The following is a 17,990-nucleotide window of genomic DNA, read 5'->3' on the forward strand; positions in this document are numbered from 1 at the left end:
TTCAAAATTTTTGGCCATCATGGCTTTATACCCGATCTGTCCCTTATGTTGTTCGAGGGTCTAGTTACATATGTGACATCTGTGTGCCTGTTTAGATTCAGTTCCATTGTATCTGTGTGTCCTCAGTTGTGACTAATCTGACGTTAAACTATCGAGTTCTTAGTTTTAGTTGTCTATTTTTCAGCTCTAAAATTTCCATTGGTTATATTCTATATAATTTCTGATTTTCTGCTAAAATTGTTTCCTGTTATTTAAGTCAAACATGTTATTACATAAACATTTATAAACGTAAAGTCTATATGCAAAAAAAAAAAAGTCCATATGAGAGAACCTCAGCGTTTGAGCACCTGTAGGTCTGTTTCATTGTTTGTGTTATTTCTCTCAGATTTCAGACAGTTCTTTTTTTATGCCTGGTTATACTTTTACTGAAGTATAGAAAAATTGAAGAGATGATTTGAGGCTGGGGATGATGATATCTTCTTCAGAGATACCTACTTTTGCCTCTGGCAGTCAGGATAGAAAGAGATCATCTTAATCCAACCAGGATTTGAAGTAATTCATTCTTTTTGATGGCTGGTCTATTTGTAGTTTACTGTACTATTCCTAGATTATAGTCTTGGGGGAGATCCCAAAGGAAAGCCAGAGAGGTTTACTAGAGCTTTTTCTTTCTTTTTTCTTTTTTCTTTTTTTGGCTAGGCTGGGTTTGGACCCGCCACCTCCAGTATATGGGGCTGGCACCCTACTCCTTTGAGCCACAGGCACCGCCCAGAGCTTTTTCTTATCACTGTTGAACCCTGAACTCCAATTTCTGTGTCTCTGTATCTATAAGACTGACAGAACCGCTGCTCAGCTAGCCAGTCTGTCTCTTCCTTCTTCCTTTCCTTTCCTTTTCCTGTTCTTTTCCCTTTCCCTTCCCCTTCCCTTTCCTTCTCACTATGTCACTCTCAGTAGAGTGCTGTGGCGTCACAGCTCACAGCAGCCTCAAACTCTTGGGTTCAAACGATTCTCTTGCCTCGGCCTCCTGAGCAGCTGGGACTACAGGCACCCGCCATACACCCAGCTATTTTTACAGTTGGGGTCTCACTCTGGTTCAGGGCTGGTCTTGAACCCGTGAGCTCAGGCAATCCACCCATCTTGGCCTCCCCAGAGTGCTAGGATTACAGGCATGAGCCACTGGACCCAGCCCTTCTACTTTCAAATCATCAAAGGGAAAAATGGCAATGAACATAAGCTTCACCTTCCTAAGGTGTTGTTTTTGTATGATCTTAACTAGCTCTTCAAGATCTTGCTGTTGGCTAGGCATGAATCTTATGCCTGTAATCCTAGCACTTTCAAAGGCTAAGATGGGAGGATAATTTGAGGTCATGAGTTCAAGACCAGTCTGAGCAAGAGCAAGACCCCGTGTCTAAATAGAAAAATTAGCCAGGCATGGTGTTGTGCCCCTGTGATCCCAGCTATTTGGGAGGCTGACGCAGGAGAATTTCTTGAGCCCAGGAGTGTGAGGTTGTAGTGAGCTATGATAACACGACTGCGCAATTGCCATAACAAAGAAGAGGCCCCATCCCAAGGAAAGCATAAAAGATTATGTTGCCTCAGTGGCTCTTTAATACTTTCAAACAGATTTTTTGTTTGTTTGTTTGTCTTTTCTTGTTTTTAGCGGGAAAGTGGTCTGAAATAAGCTAATCCAACATTGCTGGAAACAGAAATTCTGAAGTTACAGTTGGCCCTCCATATCTGCGTGTTCCACCTTGAAAGATCATGATCTGTTGAAATCATGGATATAGAGCACGTGGATACACAGGGTTGTGATTTGCAGTTGGTTGCTCCTGCTGATGCCAACCTCAGAGATACAGAACCTGATATGCAGAGGGCTGATTGTAAGAGATGTGAGCATTCTTGAATTTTGGCATCAGCAGGACTCCTGGAATCAAACCTCCATGGTTATAGAGGGCTGACTATATTTAAACCAAGTCTCTGGTGTTTATCATTTCATTCATGTGTACTCAGTTTGTCTCAACGAAGGATGTAGACATTTTTTCTTTTTCGATGTTTTCTTTTAATTTCAGAATATTGGTGAAGGGAGTATAAGCGTTTTGTTATATGGATACTTTGAATAATGTGTGAGTCGGGGCTTGTGATGGCCCATTACCAGAATAGTGTTTACGGAATCCAACAGGTAACTTTTTATCCCACACGCCACTTCCAAGCTCCCCCTTCCTTGCTTTTTCATGTCTTTTATATTGCTTTAAGCTCATTTGTAGCCATTGTTTAGCTTCCACTTATTATAAGAATATACAGTACTTTGCCATTTCAGAGATACTTCACTTAGGATAATGGTCTTCGTTTCCACCCAAATTTCTGCAAAAGACCTTATATTTTTCCTTTTTATGGCTGACTAGTACTCCATGGTGTGTGTGTGTGTGTGTGTGTGATATTACATTTTTTTATCCATTCATGAATCGATGGGCACTTAGATCAGTTCTACGTCTTTGCAGTTGTGAAGTTGTGCTCTGATAAATACTCAAGTGCAGGTGTCTTTTTGATAAAATGACTTACTTTCCTTTGGGAAGATACGCGGTAGTGGGATGGCTGGATCAACCAGTAGGACTGCATTTATTTCTTAGAGAAACCTCCATGCTGTTTTCCATAGAGGCTGTGCTAATTTGCAGTCCCAGCAACAGTGGGTAAGCATTCCTTTCTCTGCGCTCACGCCAGCATCTATTGTTTTTTGAGTGTTTTATAATGACCATTGTGGTAGGAGTAAAGTGGTATCTCTTTGTAGTTTAATTTGCATTTCCCTGGTGATTAGTGATGTTGAGCCTTTTTTCATAGGATTGTTGGCCATTTGTCTTCTTTTGAAAAAGTTCTTTTCATGTCTTTTGCCCGCTTTTTAATGGGCTTTTTCATTCTTGTGATTTGAGTTCTTAGTAGATTCTTTACATTAGCCTTTTACCAGACATATAGTTTGCAAATATTTCCTCCCATTGCTAGGTTGTCTGTTTACTCTATTATTTCCTTTGCTACATAAAAATGTGTTAATTTGACTAAGTCTCATCTGTTTATTTTTGTTGTTCCTGTATTTGCCTGTGGGGTTTTATTCATAAATTCCTTTCCTAGGCCAGTGTCCAAAAGAGTTTTTCTTCATAGTTTTCTGAACACCATTTATTGAATAGAGCTTCCTTTCCCCAACTACTTGTCAAAGATCAGATGGTTGTAGGTAGGTGGTTTTATTTCTGGGTTCTCTGTTCTGTTCCATTGATTTATGCCTCCACTTTGATAATGCTGTTTGGGTTACTATAGATAGCATTGTAGTATAATTTGAAGTCAGGTAATGTGGTGCCTTCATATTTGTTCTTTTTTGCTTTGGATTGCTTTGGTTATTCAGACTCTGTGAAATGTGACATTGGTTTTTTGATGGGGCACTGGACTTGGAAATCACTTTGGGCAGTATGGATATTTTAACAAGTTGATTCTATTAATACATGAGCATAATATGTTTTTCCCTTTGTTTTGTCATCTGCAATTTTTTTATCAGTTTTTCAGATTCTCCTCCCAGAGATCTTTTACCTCCTTTGTTAAGTATATTTCAAAGTATTTTATTTTCTTTATAGCTATTGTGAATGATATTGATTCCTTTATTTTACTCTCAGCTTGACTATTACTATAGTAGAAATGCTGTTGGTCTACATAAATCGATTTTTGTAATCTGAGACTTTGTTGAATTTATCAATTTCAGGGCTCTTTGGTGCAGTCCTTAGGATTGTGTAGATGCTGGTTTATATTGTCAGCAAACAGGGATCCTTAAACCTTCTCTTGCCTGATTGTTCTGGCTAGGACTTCCAGCACTGTGTTGAATAGAGGTGGTGACAGTGGGCCTCCTTGTCCTATTCTAGTTCTTAGGGGGAATGCTTTCAACTTTTCCCCATTCACTATGAGGGTGGCTATGGGTTTGTCATATATGACTTCTAGAATGTTGAGATACATTCCATCTGTGCCTAGTTTGTTGAGGGTTTTTATCATGACTGTGTGCTGGATTTTATTAAATGCTTTTTCCACATCTATTGAGATGATCATATGGTCTTTGTTTCTGTTTATGTGGTGAATCATGTTTATTGATTTGTGTATGTTGAACTATCTTTGCATCCCAGGAATAAAGCCCATTTGATTGTGGATTATCTTTTTGATGTGCTGTTTAATTCAGTTTGCTACTATTTTGTTGAAGATTTTTGCATCTACGATCATAAGAGATATCGGTCTGCAGTTTTATGTATGCCCTTTCCTGGCTTTGGGATCAGGGGGATACTGGCTTCATAGAATGAGTTAGGGAGGATTCCCTCCTGGATGTGATGGAACAGTTTCTGTAGAATTGGTGCTAGTTCTCCTTTGTAGGTCTGGTAGAATTCAGCTGTGGCTCCATCTGGCCCAGGGCTTTTTTTGTTGGGTGATTTTTTTTTTATTACTGCTTCTGTCTCACTGATCTCTATTGGTTTGTTTGGTTTGATTTCTATTTCTTCCCTATTCAGGATTGGGAGGTTGCATGTTTCCAGGAATTTGTTCATATCCCCTAGGCTTTGTATTTTGTTTGTGTAGAGTTTTCATAGTATTCCCAGATCATATTTTGTATTTCTGTGCTATCAGTTGTAATGTCTCCTTTTTCATTTCTGATTGAGCTTATTTTAGTCCTTTCTCTTTTATTTCTAGCTAATATGGCTACTAGTCTGTTTGTTTTGTTTATCTTTCAAAGAACCAATCTTTTGCTTCATTGATGTTTTGTAATTTTGTTCGTTTCCATTTTCTTTTGCTCTGCTCTGAGCTTTGTTATTCTGTTGGATTGGGGTTTGGTTTGTTCTTCTTTTTCTGTTTTCTTGAGATGTGATAGTATGTCATTAATTTGTGATCTCTGTCTTTTTGATGTAGGCATTGAAAGCTGTAACATTTCTCCTTAGCACTGCTTTTGAAGATTTAGAAAGCTTGTGTCCTCTTTGTTGTTCAGTTTGCAGAATCTTTTAATTTCCATCTTAATGTCATCATTAACCCAAGGATCATTCAGTAGCAGGTTGTTTAATTTCCAGAACTTTGTATAGATTTGAGAGTTCCTCTTGGAGTTCATTTCTAGTTTTATTCTACTATGATCTGAAAAGATGTATAGGAGTGATTTTGATTTTTCTGTATTTGCTGAGATTTGTTTTGTGGACCAGCATTTGATGTATCTTGAAAAATATCCCATGTGCTGATGAAAAGAATATATATTTAATAGTTTGGGGATAGAACGTTCTGTAACTGTGTGTTAGGTGCATTTGTTCTAGACTCTCACTTAAGTCCAGTGTTTCTTTGTTCATTTTCTGCGTTGATGATCTGTGTAGTTTTGTCAGTGCAGTATTGAAGTCCCTAGCAACTAAGATTTTACTATTTATTTTTTTGACTAGACATAGAAGGATTTATTTTATTAATCTAGGAACTCCTAAACTAGATGCATATACATAGTACACTCAGGATGTCATATCTTCTTTTTAAACGGCTCCCTTTGTTATTAAATTATAATCATCTTTGTCTTTTTGCATTTTTAATTTAAAGTCTTTGGTATCTGTAACTGTGTGTTAGGCTATTATGAGGATGGCTGTTCTTGCTTGTTTTGGGTTTGGATTTGCATGGAATATTTTTTTCTGTGTTTAACTTTGAGTCTGTGTGATTCCCTTTCTTATGTTCTTTACTTGAGTTTTTATTTTTCTTCATTCAAGGTTCTGAAACTTTTTTTTTATTTTTTGTGTTGGCTTACAACTTTCTCTTCAATTCCATTTATCATGTTTGCCATCCATATTTTGAATTCCATTTCTGACATTTCAACAATTTTCTTTTGGTTGGGTCCATTGCTGTGAATCTGTTGTGATTCTTTGGAGGTATCAAACTCTAAAGTTTGTTTTTTCATGTTACTGGAATTACTTGGCTGGTTTCTTCTCATCTGAAATCTCTTATCTCAGTTCAGGGATGATAGGTTTGCAGTGTGCCTGTTTTCCTTTGCTAGTACCTCTCCTACTTTGTGAGAAAGTGGAGAGGTCCCTAGATAATTCTTTTGTGTCTTACTTTGAAAGATTGACCTGTCAGGAAAGGGGTGGATGCATTGAGAGCCTGTAACACAGCTGTTCTCCTGTGTCATCTTGATACTCTGTGGTTGTCACAGTCTAAGCTGATGCTTGGAAATACTCATTTGGATTGGTGCATTGGTTCCAGGCTGCTCTTGGAAACTCAGGCAGGAGGCTACGCAAGTCCCTCTCCATAGAGATGGGTGGCATGACCTTGGCTAGCACGTAGGCAGGTCAGAACTTGGCCGGTTCCTAGGCAAATCATGGGTCAGGTGGACGGACCTGGAGTAGTGCTGAGGAATCTTTGTGTGGAGTTATAGGTTAGTCTCTAGGCCACTATGGGAAGCTCGGGCAAGGGATTAGGCAATCCCCTTTCCTCACGGGCAGGCATTGCAGGAGATTGCTTTGTCCAGGTCTCCCGTGGTAGTGGGAATGGCTATTTGGCAGGGCTACCACAGGTTTCAGAGCGCTTGTTCTGGCGGTCAGTGCTCAGAGCCATGGGAGAATGGCCTGCCTACCACTGTACGAGACCAGAGAGTGTGGCCCACACTGGGCATGCTGAGCCTGCTCTCAGATGCAACTTTACTATCCAATTTCCAGCAGTTCCCCAACATGGAAGCCAACAGTGATGGAGGGAGTGCTCCCCACAGATTGAATGGTGTGTCCACATGGGAAACATGGTGCCTCGGGCTCTCTCCTTTATCCCTTCCCCAAGTGTAGGGGTCTCCCTCCAGGTACCTTCCAGTCTTCGCAAGTGGAACTCCTTTTCCCTATCTCCCTTACTTTGAGTGTCTCCTGTCAGTTCTCTGATAATCTCTCCAAGAAAGGCTATCCGTGGGTGAACATTTACGTGCAGTTCTCGCCCAGAGAGCTGTGTGTGTAGACTCCTTCTAGTCCACCATCTTGCCCCTCTTCCTTGCCAACATCTCTTCTTATACCCACTGTGCCACTTCATGTTCAGATTTCCTTGCTTGTGTCAGAAATGTCGTCTTATAGCTTTTTTGTTTGTTTAAGTTACGATATAGAAAGTCTACACATTACATTTGGTTGTTGTTGTCTCTTAAGTCTTTTTTAATCTAAAATATTCTACTCCCCTAATTCTCTTTTTCTTTTCTTGGTCAGGGTCCTATAGAATTGCCCACATCTCATATTCAGATGACTGCTTCTACTGCAGTGTTATTTGTTTTTCTTATGAAATGAGGGTGAACATTATGGACTTGATGAGATTCAGAATGTGGAGTTTGTTTGGCAAGAATGGTTTATATAATACATAGTACAAAATAATTTCCATCTGTATCAGATGACACTCAATGTCTGATTATCCTACTTTGGTAATGTTAAGACTGATCAGTGGATTCAGATGGTACAACCTACCCCATCCACTATAAAAATTCTCCATCATCCTTTCATCTATGGTTTTATCAAGTGGTACTTTTCCTCTAGATCAGTTATTTCTGCAGGAGTTGAAAAATGATTTTTCTGATTCTATCATGTCGTATTTATCAGCTAAAATACATATAACTGGAGCTACTTGGTTACTCTGAGATATAAAATAAATAGGATTGTTAAGGTCTCCTTTTAGATTCAGTAATATATTTTGTGTTGATTAAAAAAAAATAATTTTCTTACTCCACGGTGCTATACTGAAATACTATAGACTGGATAATTTATGAAGAATAGAAATTTGTTTTCTCATAGTTCTGGGTGGAGAGTCCAAGATCAAGGCAGCAGTAGGCTCAGTTACCTGGGGAGGGCTGCGCTCTGCTTCAAAGACAGTGCCTAGTTGCTGCATCCTCCGGAGGAAAGACGTGCAGTGTCTTTACATGGTAAATGGCAGAAGGGCAAATGAGATGATGCTGTGTGAAGCCTCCTTTGTAGGAACCTTGACCCCATTTCCAGTGGGAAGAGCCCTTATGACCTTTAACGGTCCCACCTCTTAACATACCACATTAGCCATTAAGTTTCAACATCTAAATTTTGGAGGGTAAACATTCAAACTTCGAACCAGAGCAATAATTCTGAACTATCCTTTTCCCTGACCTGCAAATGTTACCTATAATGATGTGATGTGATTGGTAATTGAATCGTGTAGAATAGCCTCAGCAAGACCAGCAGACATCCTGCCGTCAGGTATTTCTTCTCCTTGTCCTTTTGACCTTTGACGTTCCAGTTCTGAGTCTCAGCCTCCTGGTAAAATATGGTTGGTGGCAGCAAGACCTTGGTGCTGTGGGTCTGAGTTAAAGCTGTTATGTATGCCTCCTCCTTTTTCCTGTTTATTTAAACTCATTTCTTCCTACATATTTATTTGCCATAGAAACACCAAAGGTAATCTTCCCATTCTAGGCCCAGAATTCTGGAGCATGTGATTGCTAGCATTATACCTATAAAAAGAAAATTTATAACACCCAGATGAGTAGAATGCCATGTTGAATGATTTTGTTATTATATAGTTTGCTTATATGTTTTTGTGGAGCTATTTCTATTTCTGAATCTTGGAGACAGCTCTGACTCTGTTATATTCTATTGTGTCCCCAGGTCCTGTTGATTCAGCCCTATGACCTTTTTTGTACCAAGTCCTCCTCTGTTCTCACTGCCACCATCCTAGCTTTAGTCTCTTTGCCTCTAGAGGTTCCTTTCAATATTCTTTGTTTCCTATTCTGGTTAAATATTCTCAGACCCTTTGGTAGTGGCTCCCTGCCAGTAAGGGGAGTCCAAAGTTCTGTTTTCATATTTATGTGTCTGCATAGCCTGGCCTTAACAGCACCTCCTTTCCCGCTGTCCTTTGCTGGCCAGACCAGCCTGCTCACTAACCCTTCATATTCAGCCTCCCGTGGCATCACCAGAGCAGCCTGCCTCTTCCCATGCCACACATGCTTGGCCTAGATCCCGTCACCTCCTCCTCTCTGAACTAGCTCGAGCTCTGCTGCTCTACTGATCACTGTGATCCCAGCTGCTAGAGCACCCATTGTCTGTGCGACGGTCTGTGGATCTCATGCTCCTCTCTGTATCATGATCTGATTTGCCTCATTTCTGCAGCTCAACTGTATGCGAACCAAGGGCAAAGACTTGTTCTGGACTCCTCCAGATCCCTTATAGCACTGGGCCCACCTTCCCTCACCTTCTCCCTCAGACTCCTGTTTTAGCCCTTGTGGTACTTGGGCATGGCTGATTTCCTCTCCAGTTCAGACTGTCAGCCTGGACTTGATTTTTGACAGTCCTGTCAAAAGGCAACTCTCAGGCCCACTTCTCTCCTCATCACTGTCACACACAGTAAAGTTGATGAAAGCCTCAACCCTTGGTGGAGAACTTCTCTCAGCGGGAATGAACTTCACCAGTTTTCCTTGGGGTGCTATTCTAGCAAGTAATCATGATGATTATTCCATATATCAGCTTGGAGGCCTCCAAAAACAAACCAAGCTCACAGCCAGCACCCCTGCCAGGGCTATGAGACTGTTCTGCAAATATTTATGTGGAAGTTCCCCCTCTCAGAACTTCCTCTTCATCTTTTCCTTATTAAACTCTACTTTGTTTCTTTAAGTGACCGGGGCAGGTACCTGTCGTGGCATAATTATGCACCCCTTCTGTGCCATCATGGAACTGAAGATTTTCTTTTCTTCTGCAAACTGACGTGACAGACATCCACTTAGTGCGTGGAGTGATTATTAGTATAAAATTACTTTTTGGCCTTTAAATTTAATTATACCACATTCATAGCAATAAAATAAAACCCTGAATCCAGGTGTGCTTTTCGAGGAAAGTGTCCAGGGCAATTACCTTCTGATAATGGCATCGTGCATGTAAGCCTTTTGTCTGGGGATCTTGAAATCCTTTCTGCACAAGTAGATAATGATGTTCATTTTGTAAGAGGTGAGAGGTGAAGTGATTGGCCTCTTGGCATACTCAAGAGATGAAGGAAAATCCTGGACCCAGGTGTCTCCTTTGCTCTTCCTCTTTCCCTCCCTTTTCAGCTCTTTATAAGAGGCATGGCCAACCTTCTATGGATTTAAATACTTTCCTCCCAGGAACTGCTCCCCCCCTTGTTAAGAGCATGAATGAAAGACGTTTCTGTATCATATTTCATAGGGGAAGAATGGAGCTTCAGGGAGAGGGATGGTTTGCAGGTATGTGCACATTTGTCAGAGAACGTCCTTTTCTCTCCTGGTATGTCTCCGTCATCTCTGTTCCGTAGTGGAGCGTCAGTGGGCGTTCCATGGGCTAATAAATGAGAAGCAGTTAGAACAGTTACTGGCACACAGCAAACCCTACATAGGTGATGGCTTCTGGGATTATCTTATCTGTGTCTGTGGGCAGCACCTTTGTATCTGGTGAAGCAGCATTTGGACTGGGCCTTTGCTTGTGCACTGCAACAGTTCAGAGGAGCTTCCTCTCCCCCCACCCAGCCAGTCCTTCTTGAATCCTTTGCAGCCGATTTGAGGCCAGTTTCCCTCCTCCAGGAAGCCTTCCCCCTTGCAACCATCAGCCACCTCTCTTTCTTCGTAACTCCTGTATCATTTTCTCATTTTAATTCAACAAACTTGAACTGAACATCTAGCTTTATAATAAGGTACACCTGATTTGGGCATTAAATAATGCTCTATCCTGAAATATTGCTTTACCTCCTGTATAAATGTTTATCTTATGTGTATGGGCTTATTGGGCCTTGAGGAAAAAGCTCATACAAACTCTGCGTGTATGAGTTTTATATGAGTGTATAGTTTATATACACTCCCCCCAGACACCCCAACATGTATACAAGTACATACAGACACACAGTGTAAGTGTGTTTGGCGTTTCCCCCAGCCCCAGATGCAATCCTGCAGACACAGGAGCTTTATAATGCTCAGAATAGAGCATTATTTAATGCCCAAATAAGGTGTACCTGATTATAAAGCTAGATGTTCAGTCCAGTGTTCAGTATTGAGATGTTCAGAGCTCAGTATACTCTAAGAATGGTGGCAGGAGCGGGGAGTTGATATTGCAGAAGACACATATTTTGTTGAATCCAATATAGTAAATTCTTGTGGAATTGAACTGAAGGGGTCTGAAACAAGCCCTAAGTCTGATTTCCTTGATCACTACAATATCCTGTTCTAGTCTGTCATATGCGAAAAGGATCAGCATGTATTAGTTCTTCCTACATTCGGGACATCACAGACAACAGATAGGGTGGCCGGATAGAAGGCGTGAATCCCAGCCTTGGAAGGCTGAGGTGGGAGAATCACTTGGGGCTGGATCCTGAGACCCTTCTGGGCAACATGGCAAAACACCATCTTTACCAAAAAAAAATGTGTTTTAAATTAACTGGATACGGTAGTGCATGCCTCTAGTCCTGGCTACTCAGGAGGCTAAGATGGAAGGATTACTGGAGCCCAGGAATTCGAGATTACAGTGAGTTCCGATTGTGCCTTTGAACTCCAGGGTGGATAACAGAGCAAAACCCTGTCTCTAAAAATAAAATGTTAAAAAAAAAATCACGATCTAGTGAGACGACCAAATAAATATAAGTGCTTATAAGACCGTGATGAACTCTACAACTGATAATTCAGTCAAAGGGCTTTTCAGTTAAAAGGGGGACATGGTAGTGTCTAGATGGGGAATCATGAAAACTTGCACTGATTCAACAAATATGTATTGAGAGGTCATCCTCTGTTCCAAGGCTTTGCTAGTGCTGGAGCTTTGTGACTACTTTAAACACCTGGTCTCCCTCCTTCTCCAAAATATAAACACAGAGGTCCAGACTTTTGCTTCTCTTCTCTAGTATTTATTAGAGAATCATTCCAGTCCTGTCCTTTTTACCCTCCTGCCAAAGGCACTCTGGGGAGATGGAGACCAGTAATGTGTTAATTCCCCTCAGTATTGCACGCTCCTGGATGGACAGCTGATGGCTTTTCAGTAGCTCATTGACCTTCTGGCCAGTGTTTGCACCCCCTTTCCTAGTCTCTTGATGACATGCTGACTGCGAGGTGGGCGGTGCTGATGCTGCTTGCCCTTTGGTTTCTTGCAGGATTTTTTTCCCAGGAAGCCATCCCGTCAGAGGTGTGCAAGTAATGAAAGTTGGCAAACTGCAGTTACATCAAGGCATGTTTCCTCAGGCGATGAAGAACCTGAGACTGGTGAGTGTGCCCAGACCTCATGGTGACCGCCCGCTGCAACTTTTCCTGGCTGTCGCTGGGCTCCTGTTTTGTGATTTTTCTTAACAACTCTACGTGTGCACGCATACACCCAGTGTGTGCTAGTGAAAGTTTAACAACCACTCTAGGGGGGGAAAAAATCAAAAAACTTGATTTGCGACATTTGCTGATTTCTGTGGCATGAATGTGCCCACCCTGATTTGAAACTATCAATGTAAACATCAACTTTCTCGTAGAAAGCATGATAATTTTAACCATCACTGGCCTTAGGACACTGGTGTCCCTGTGCACAGTGAGCAGTCTGCCCTTGGCTTGCCCCCAGGACACAGTCTGTGCCCCTCGGCCTTAGCAGTCTCCTTTGCAGCGTCTGCCCTCCACGTTCCCTTCCTGGCTCTCCACACGCGGTAACTGCTGTGCTGCTCCCCCTTGCCCACTGTTCCCCAGAACTGCTCACTCTTAGGCCTTTTACGGAGCTATGCCCTCTGCCTTCTATGCCCTCCTCATCACCACCCCTGGGCCTGGCAGAACTCTACTTTCAGGCCCAGCTTCAGTGTCATTATCCTGATGTACTCCTACGACTCTGCTCCCCCTGCCAGTAGAGCATTTCCCGTGTTGTAGCAGGGGTACCTGAAAACACCCCACACACAGAACACTGGGAGACGGTGAGGTCTTTGTGGTTCTCTTTGTAACCAGATCCGTGCATGCAAAGTACCCAGAACTTGGGAAGAAGGAAGGAGGGGGTCAATTAAAATAGTCCTAGCAAGAAGTATCAAGAAGTAAATGGGGAACTGGGTCAGTGCTGGAATTCTTCCTTAGAGTGACACTTACTTTCACCCTCTTGGGGGTTCTCCCCTGTCCAGAGGGGCCTAGGGCTCCTTGCTGTCCTGGCCGTCAAACCCTAGTAGAATTCCCAGTCCGTGGCCCTCCAGAAGATACGCTCACATGCAAACTTGGCCCAAGTGCTGGTGGGTCATGGTCATAAAAAGACCATGGTATGTGGTCTCACAGGAAGCACGTCATATTTTAACGGGGTCTTCTGGGCTACATGCCCTTGTCTGCAGGAGCGTCATGGTGAAAGCCCTGGGCCCCTGCATCAGGGTTGTTTAGGGACTGTCCATGGGCTGGCCCCATAATGCGGCTGTCTCCCACATTTAGATGAGAGAAATGACAAACGCTGAAGGGATTCTTTAAAATAAGGTTCCCTAATGGCAATTTTTGTGGAAAGCTTGCCATGTTGCCCTTTGCTGATCTAATTGAATTCAGAGCACAGTCAACCAGAGGAACACCAGGCTTCCTTGAGGTCGCTTTGCTCTTGGACCTCTTACCTCGTCTGACATCTTTACCCAGACTGCTGGTGTCTAGCAGTCTCTGACAGTCTGCACTCACAGGGAGAAGTTGCTTTTTCTGGTCTGGCTGGTACTTGTCAGCCAGTCAGATCACTTAGGCAGAACATACTTGCTGTGTAAAAGTTTTGACATGAAAAATAATGTAGAGGAAATTTCCTAAATATGAGATATACTCAACTCAGGGTCACGTGCAAGTTGGTGTTTTGTAAATTATCAAATTAAATTATTTGCATTAATACATGCAAATACTGCTCCTAATACATGTTCATACTTGGTCCTAACGACAGATGAAAGGACAGCCATGCTAGGTCAGTGGGATGGGCATTTTCCTTCCTATTTGAAAAATGACAAAGTTAAGGCTTGGAGACACGCAAGGGCTCATCTAAAGTTACACTGAGGCAGAACCAGGTGTAGTTTGTTCAGATTAATCTAACACATGTTGATTGAATGCTTCTGTTACTTTGAATCAGACTCAGTATTGTCCTTACAATTCAGTGGAGGAGACAAACGTGAACAAGTCATTAACTCCAGGCTAGAATCCAAGGCTCTGTTCTTTTCCTGTAGATTGGCCCTGTTAAATAGATGAGGCTGTCTAGTAAGAGTTGATATGTGGAAATCGCTTCAGATCTAGCTTAACTCCTGGTGCCAAATCAGAGAAAAATGGGAGAGAAATCAGAGAATATTTCGATGCCTTCTGTTCTTCATGCGAGGCTTTAGTCATTTCATTGCCTGCAGAATTCTTGAAGGAGACATCAAATATCCTCAGCTAACAAGCCTGAGCAAACCTAGACAGCCAGCTAGGTGTGTGTTTACAGGGTCAGGCAGCCTGGGCTGATGGTGGTGGCATCGCCAGCCCTTCTGAGGACCCTCTGATCTCCCTTTTACGCTCCTCATGCGCAATTCTATTCTCTGTCGTCCTCATGGCCTTCTTGTGAGTTGCCTCTTTCCCTGGTAACCATTTTTGCATCCCCCACTCTTGGTACCAAAGACAACCCCAAGCATGGACCCTTATACCTGCTAAATGAAAGATATTCTGGGAGCCACCTTAGAGTGTCTGTCCTGAGGCCTGGGACAAACTTCCTGTTTGACCCTAGAAAAGTCACTGAGTCTCTTGCCAAGTTCTGATGGTCAACCAAGGAGCAAATGTGCACGGCCAGCCGTGGAGTGTAATAAAAGAGCTCCTGGACTCAGTAGGTTTGGATATCACTCCCACCACTTACTGGGTTTGTGACTTGAAGCAAGTCATTTAATCTCTCTGAATATAATTTTCGTTTAAAAGTAAGGCTGTTACCTACCCTATGGAGTTGTTTTGAGAAGTGAGGCAATGTATGAGAATGTGCTTACCAAGCTCAACCGTTTTGAGACTAATAAAGATGACGTATATTCCCCTGTTGAACAATTGTTATCTGACTGCTCCCCCCAGCCGTTCACATTGGTGGGTTTTGTTTCCCCAAGATGAGTGGGAATTCCTCAAGGGACCCTGACCTGGGTACCATTGTTATCTTCTGCTGCCCCAGACACAGCAAGTTCTATTTAATATAAGCTGAATGGATTTTTTTAATGGATGAAAGACTTTAAAGTTTCTACTCTGGCCCTGCTCTTTGAGCTACATTTGGCTGAGGGACCATATCATCTCACTCCTTTACTGAGCATTTGCTAGCCGAGGGATGGCCTGAACACAGCCATCTCTATGAGAACTCAGGTGCCCCGTGAGTCCAGAAGCAGGTCGGCATCTGCCTGCAAAATGTCTCTTCTCTTCCCTTCTCAAGACTCGGGTAGCCAAGGAGAGGGGTGGGGGAGAGGGAGGCTAGATTTTTTTTGCCTTTTGAAATGGATGCTCTCTTTAAACAGGCACCCCTGGATATTCTTTCTTGTCTTAAAAACCCTGGAAATAATGGACTGAAATAGCTTGAATAAGATTTTCAAAGACTGAGTTTGGAACAGAAATCAGAGAGCTTCAGAAGCAGAAATCAGATTCAATTAGGCCCCAGCCTCCTCGAGGAAAGGAATCCACTTAGCCCGCTCTGATTTGGTTTAGGCTTCCAATTCCACTAGGCTCAGCTGAAATGCCTGTGATTGCTGTCATGGGATGGTCTGGGGTCCTTTAGCAGCGCTTCCCTCCTGCTTTCTTTCGTCTCTAATCTACTTTTATTTCTTTCCATTTATTTCTTGGGAGGATTTTGTTTGCCACTCATTTGACTTCTTAGACCTCAAGGACAACCCCTTCAGGCTGTCTGTTCGGGGAGCCTGCGCTCTGTTTTCCGTGCACTCTGGGTGCTCAGGTTCCTCCAGCCTGCCCCGGGGAGCTGATTTATTAGAACTGCGTTGTTAGCAGATGTCAGGCTGTAAAAGTCAGACTTCTTTCTTTTTAATAGCCATTTTTTATCTAGCTGGTAAAATTCTTTTTTTTTTTTCTTTTTTTTTTTTTGAAACAGAGTCTCACTCCATTCCCCAGGCAAGAATACTGTGACATCACCTTAGCTCACAGCAGCAACCTCAAACTCCTGAGTTCAAGGGCTCCTCCTACCTCGGCCTCCCAAGTAGTGGGGCTTCAGGTGTTTTCAGTAGAAACAGGGTCTTGCCCTTGCTTAGGCTGGTCTTAAACTCCTGAGCTCAAACAATCCTCCCACCTCAGTCTCCCAGAGTGCTGCTGGGATTACAGTCGTGAGCCACTGCACCCAAATTAGATTGTAAAATTCTTATACTATGGTTTGTTTCTTCCCATCTCATTTCATTTTGTTGCAGCATTTTACACTTTGAGGGTCTTTTTGGCTGTTTCTTGATATAAATGGAGAGTGTAGGCCCCATGTCCCAGATATCACTCTTTTTATTGCTGGACAGTTATCAGTTACTCTAGCACATCAGGGAGAGCTAAAGCAAAACCACACTGGTTTCTGTCTACTCCAGCCTTACCCTGATTTCCAGTCCCCCACAAGGACTGATTTAGGGCATACAGTTCTGTTGTTTCTTTTTATTTATTTGTTTGTTTGTTTATTAATTTATTATTGAGAGTGTCTTACTATGTCGCCCTGGGTAGAATGCTGTGGCATCACAGCTCACAGCAACCTCAAACTCTTGGGCTTAAGCTATTCTCTTGCCTCAGCCTCCCGAGTAGCTGGGAGTACAGGCGCCTGCCACAATGCCTGGCTATTTTTTGGTTGTAGTTGTCATTGTTGTTTGGCAGGCCCAGGCTGGGTTTGAACCCACCATCTCCTATGCATGTGGCTAGGGCCATAGCTGCTGAGTTATCGGTGCCAAGCCAGTTCTATTGTTTCTACTGTGATACTTAAACTTGTCATGTTGTTATTTAGGAATCTGATGAGAATCACTGACTCACCAACAAATGTGTACATAGATGTAACCCTTTGTACATTTGGTGGGGAAAGGCCGTCAGGGATTCTCTAAGCGTCCCTGACCTCTGGGTTTAAAAAGCCCTCCTCTAAATATGTAATATCACTCTATAAGGGAGAACAAGAAGGCATGTGGAGACGATGTGCCATAATTATCACTAATACCCTCAAAGGGTTGTTTGAAGCACCTGGCTCTAATATTCGTGAATATCAAATAGAGAGTAATAATTACAGGAGTGTATTTTTGAACGAAAAAAGGGAAAAAATAAGGGTAAAAACAATGGATAAAATGCAAACATTGTGATTAAACCACATTAAAGAAAATAAGCAGAAATTTACCTACCATGAAGTGTAAGTCCAGTAGTAACTAGGAACTACATGGGGAACTTGGACTTACACCTGCACCTGGCAGTATAAAGTGTCATCCCCTTGTTCTTTTGCTGGAGTAATGTCAGAGAAAGCTAGCTAAAACAGATAATTTAAGTGAAATTCAGAGTTTCATAACAGAATACTTAAAGTGTCCAGGTTTCGATTGAAAATCTCTCATCATGCCAAGAACCAGGAATTTCCCAATCTGAATGAAAAAAAAAAGCAATCATTAGATGCTTACTCTTGTTGGTTGGGATGTTAGAATTCTTTTTTTGCAGTTTTGGCTGGGGTTGGGTTTGAACCTGTTACCTCTGGCATATGGGGCTGGCACCTTACTCCTTTGCGCCACAGCCACAGGCACCAGCCGGATGTTAGAATTCTATCTGACAAAGATTTTAAAGCAGCCAGCCATAATGAACATGCTTCAACAAGCAATTACTATCACCCTAAAAAGAAATGAAAAAAAAATATATAGAAGATTTTAGTGAAAAAATAGAAGATGTAAAGAAGAAGGATATAGAAATTAAGAACTGATAACTACAATACACAGAATGGACCTTGATAGCACAATGGAGGGAGCAGGGTAATGAATTGGTGAACTTGAAGATAGAATAAGAAAAACGACCAAGTCTGAAAAACAGAAAAGACTAATGAAAAGAGTAAAATTGAATAGAACTCCAGGGACCAATGGATCAATAACAAAAGATCTAACGT

At 42.1% G+C, this 17,990-nt stretch overlaps 1 protein-coding gene across 2 annotated transcripts in view; it reads left to right on the forward strand.

Annotated features, from left to right (window-relative positions):
- Nucleotides 1-17,990, forward strand: part of SMYD3 (SET and MYND domain containing 3) — a 607,450-nt gene that overhangs the window by 581,216 nt on the left and 8,244 nt on the right. For both annotated transcript variants that reach the window (XM_053605887.1, XM_053605888.1), the window contains exon 11: nt 12,085-12,193. In XM_053605887.1, the coding sequence (XP_053461862.1) occupies nt 12,085-12,193 (109 nt within the window). The remainder of the gene's footprint in view (nt 1-12,084; nt 12,194-17,990) is intronic.

Source organism: Nycticebus coucang, chromosome 10 (assembly GCF_027406575.1).
Source record: "Nycticebus coucang isolate mNycCou1 chromosome 10, mNycCou1.pri, whole genome shotgun sequence".
Classification (NCBI taxonomy): domain Eukaryota; kingdom Metazoa; phylum Chordata; class Mammalia; order Primates; family Lorisidae; genus Nycticebus; species Nycticebus coucang.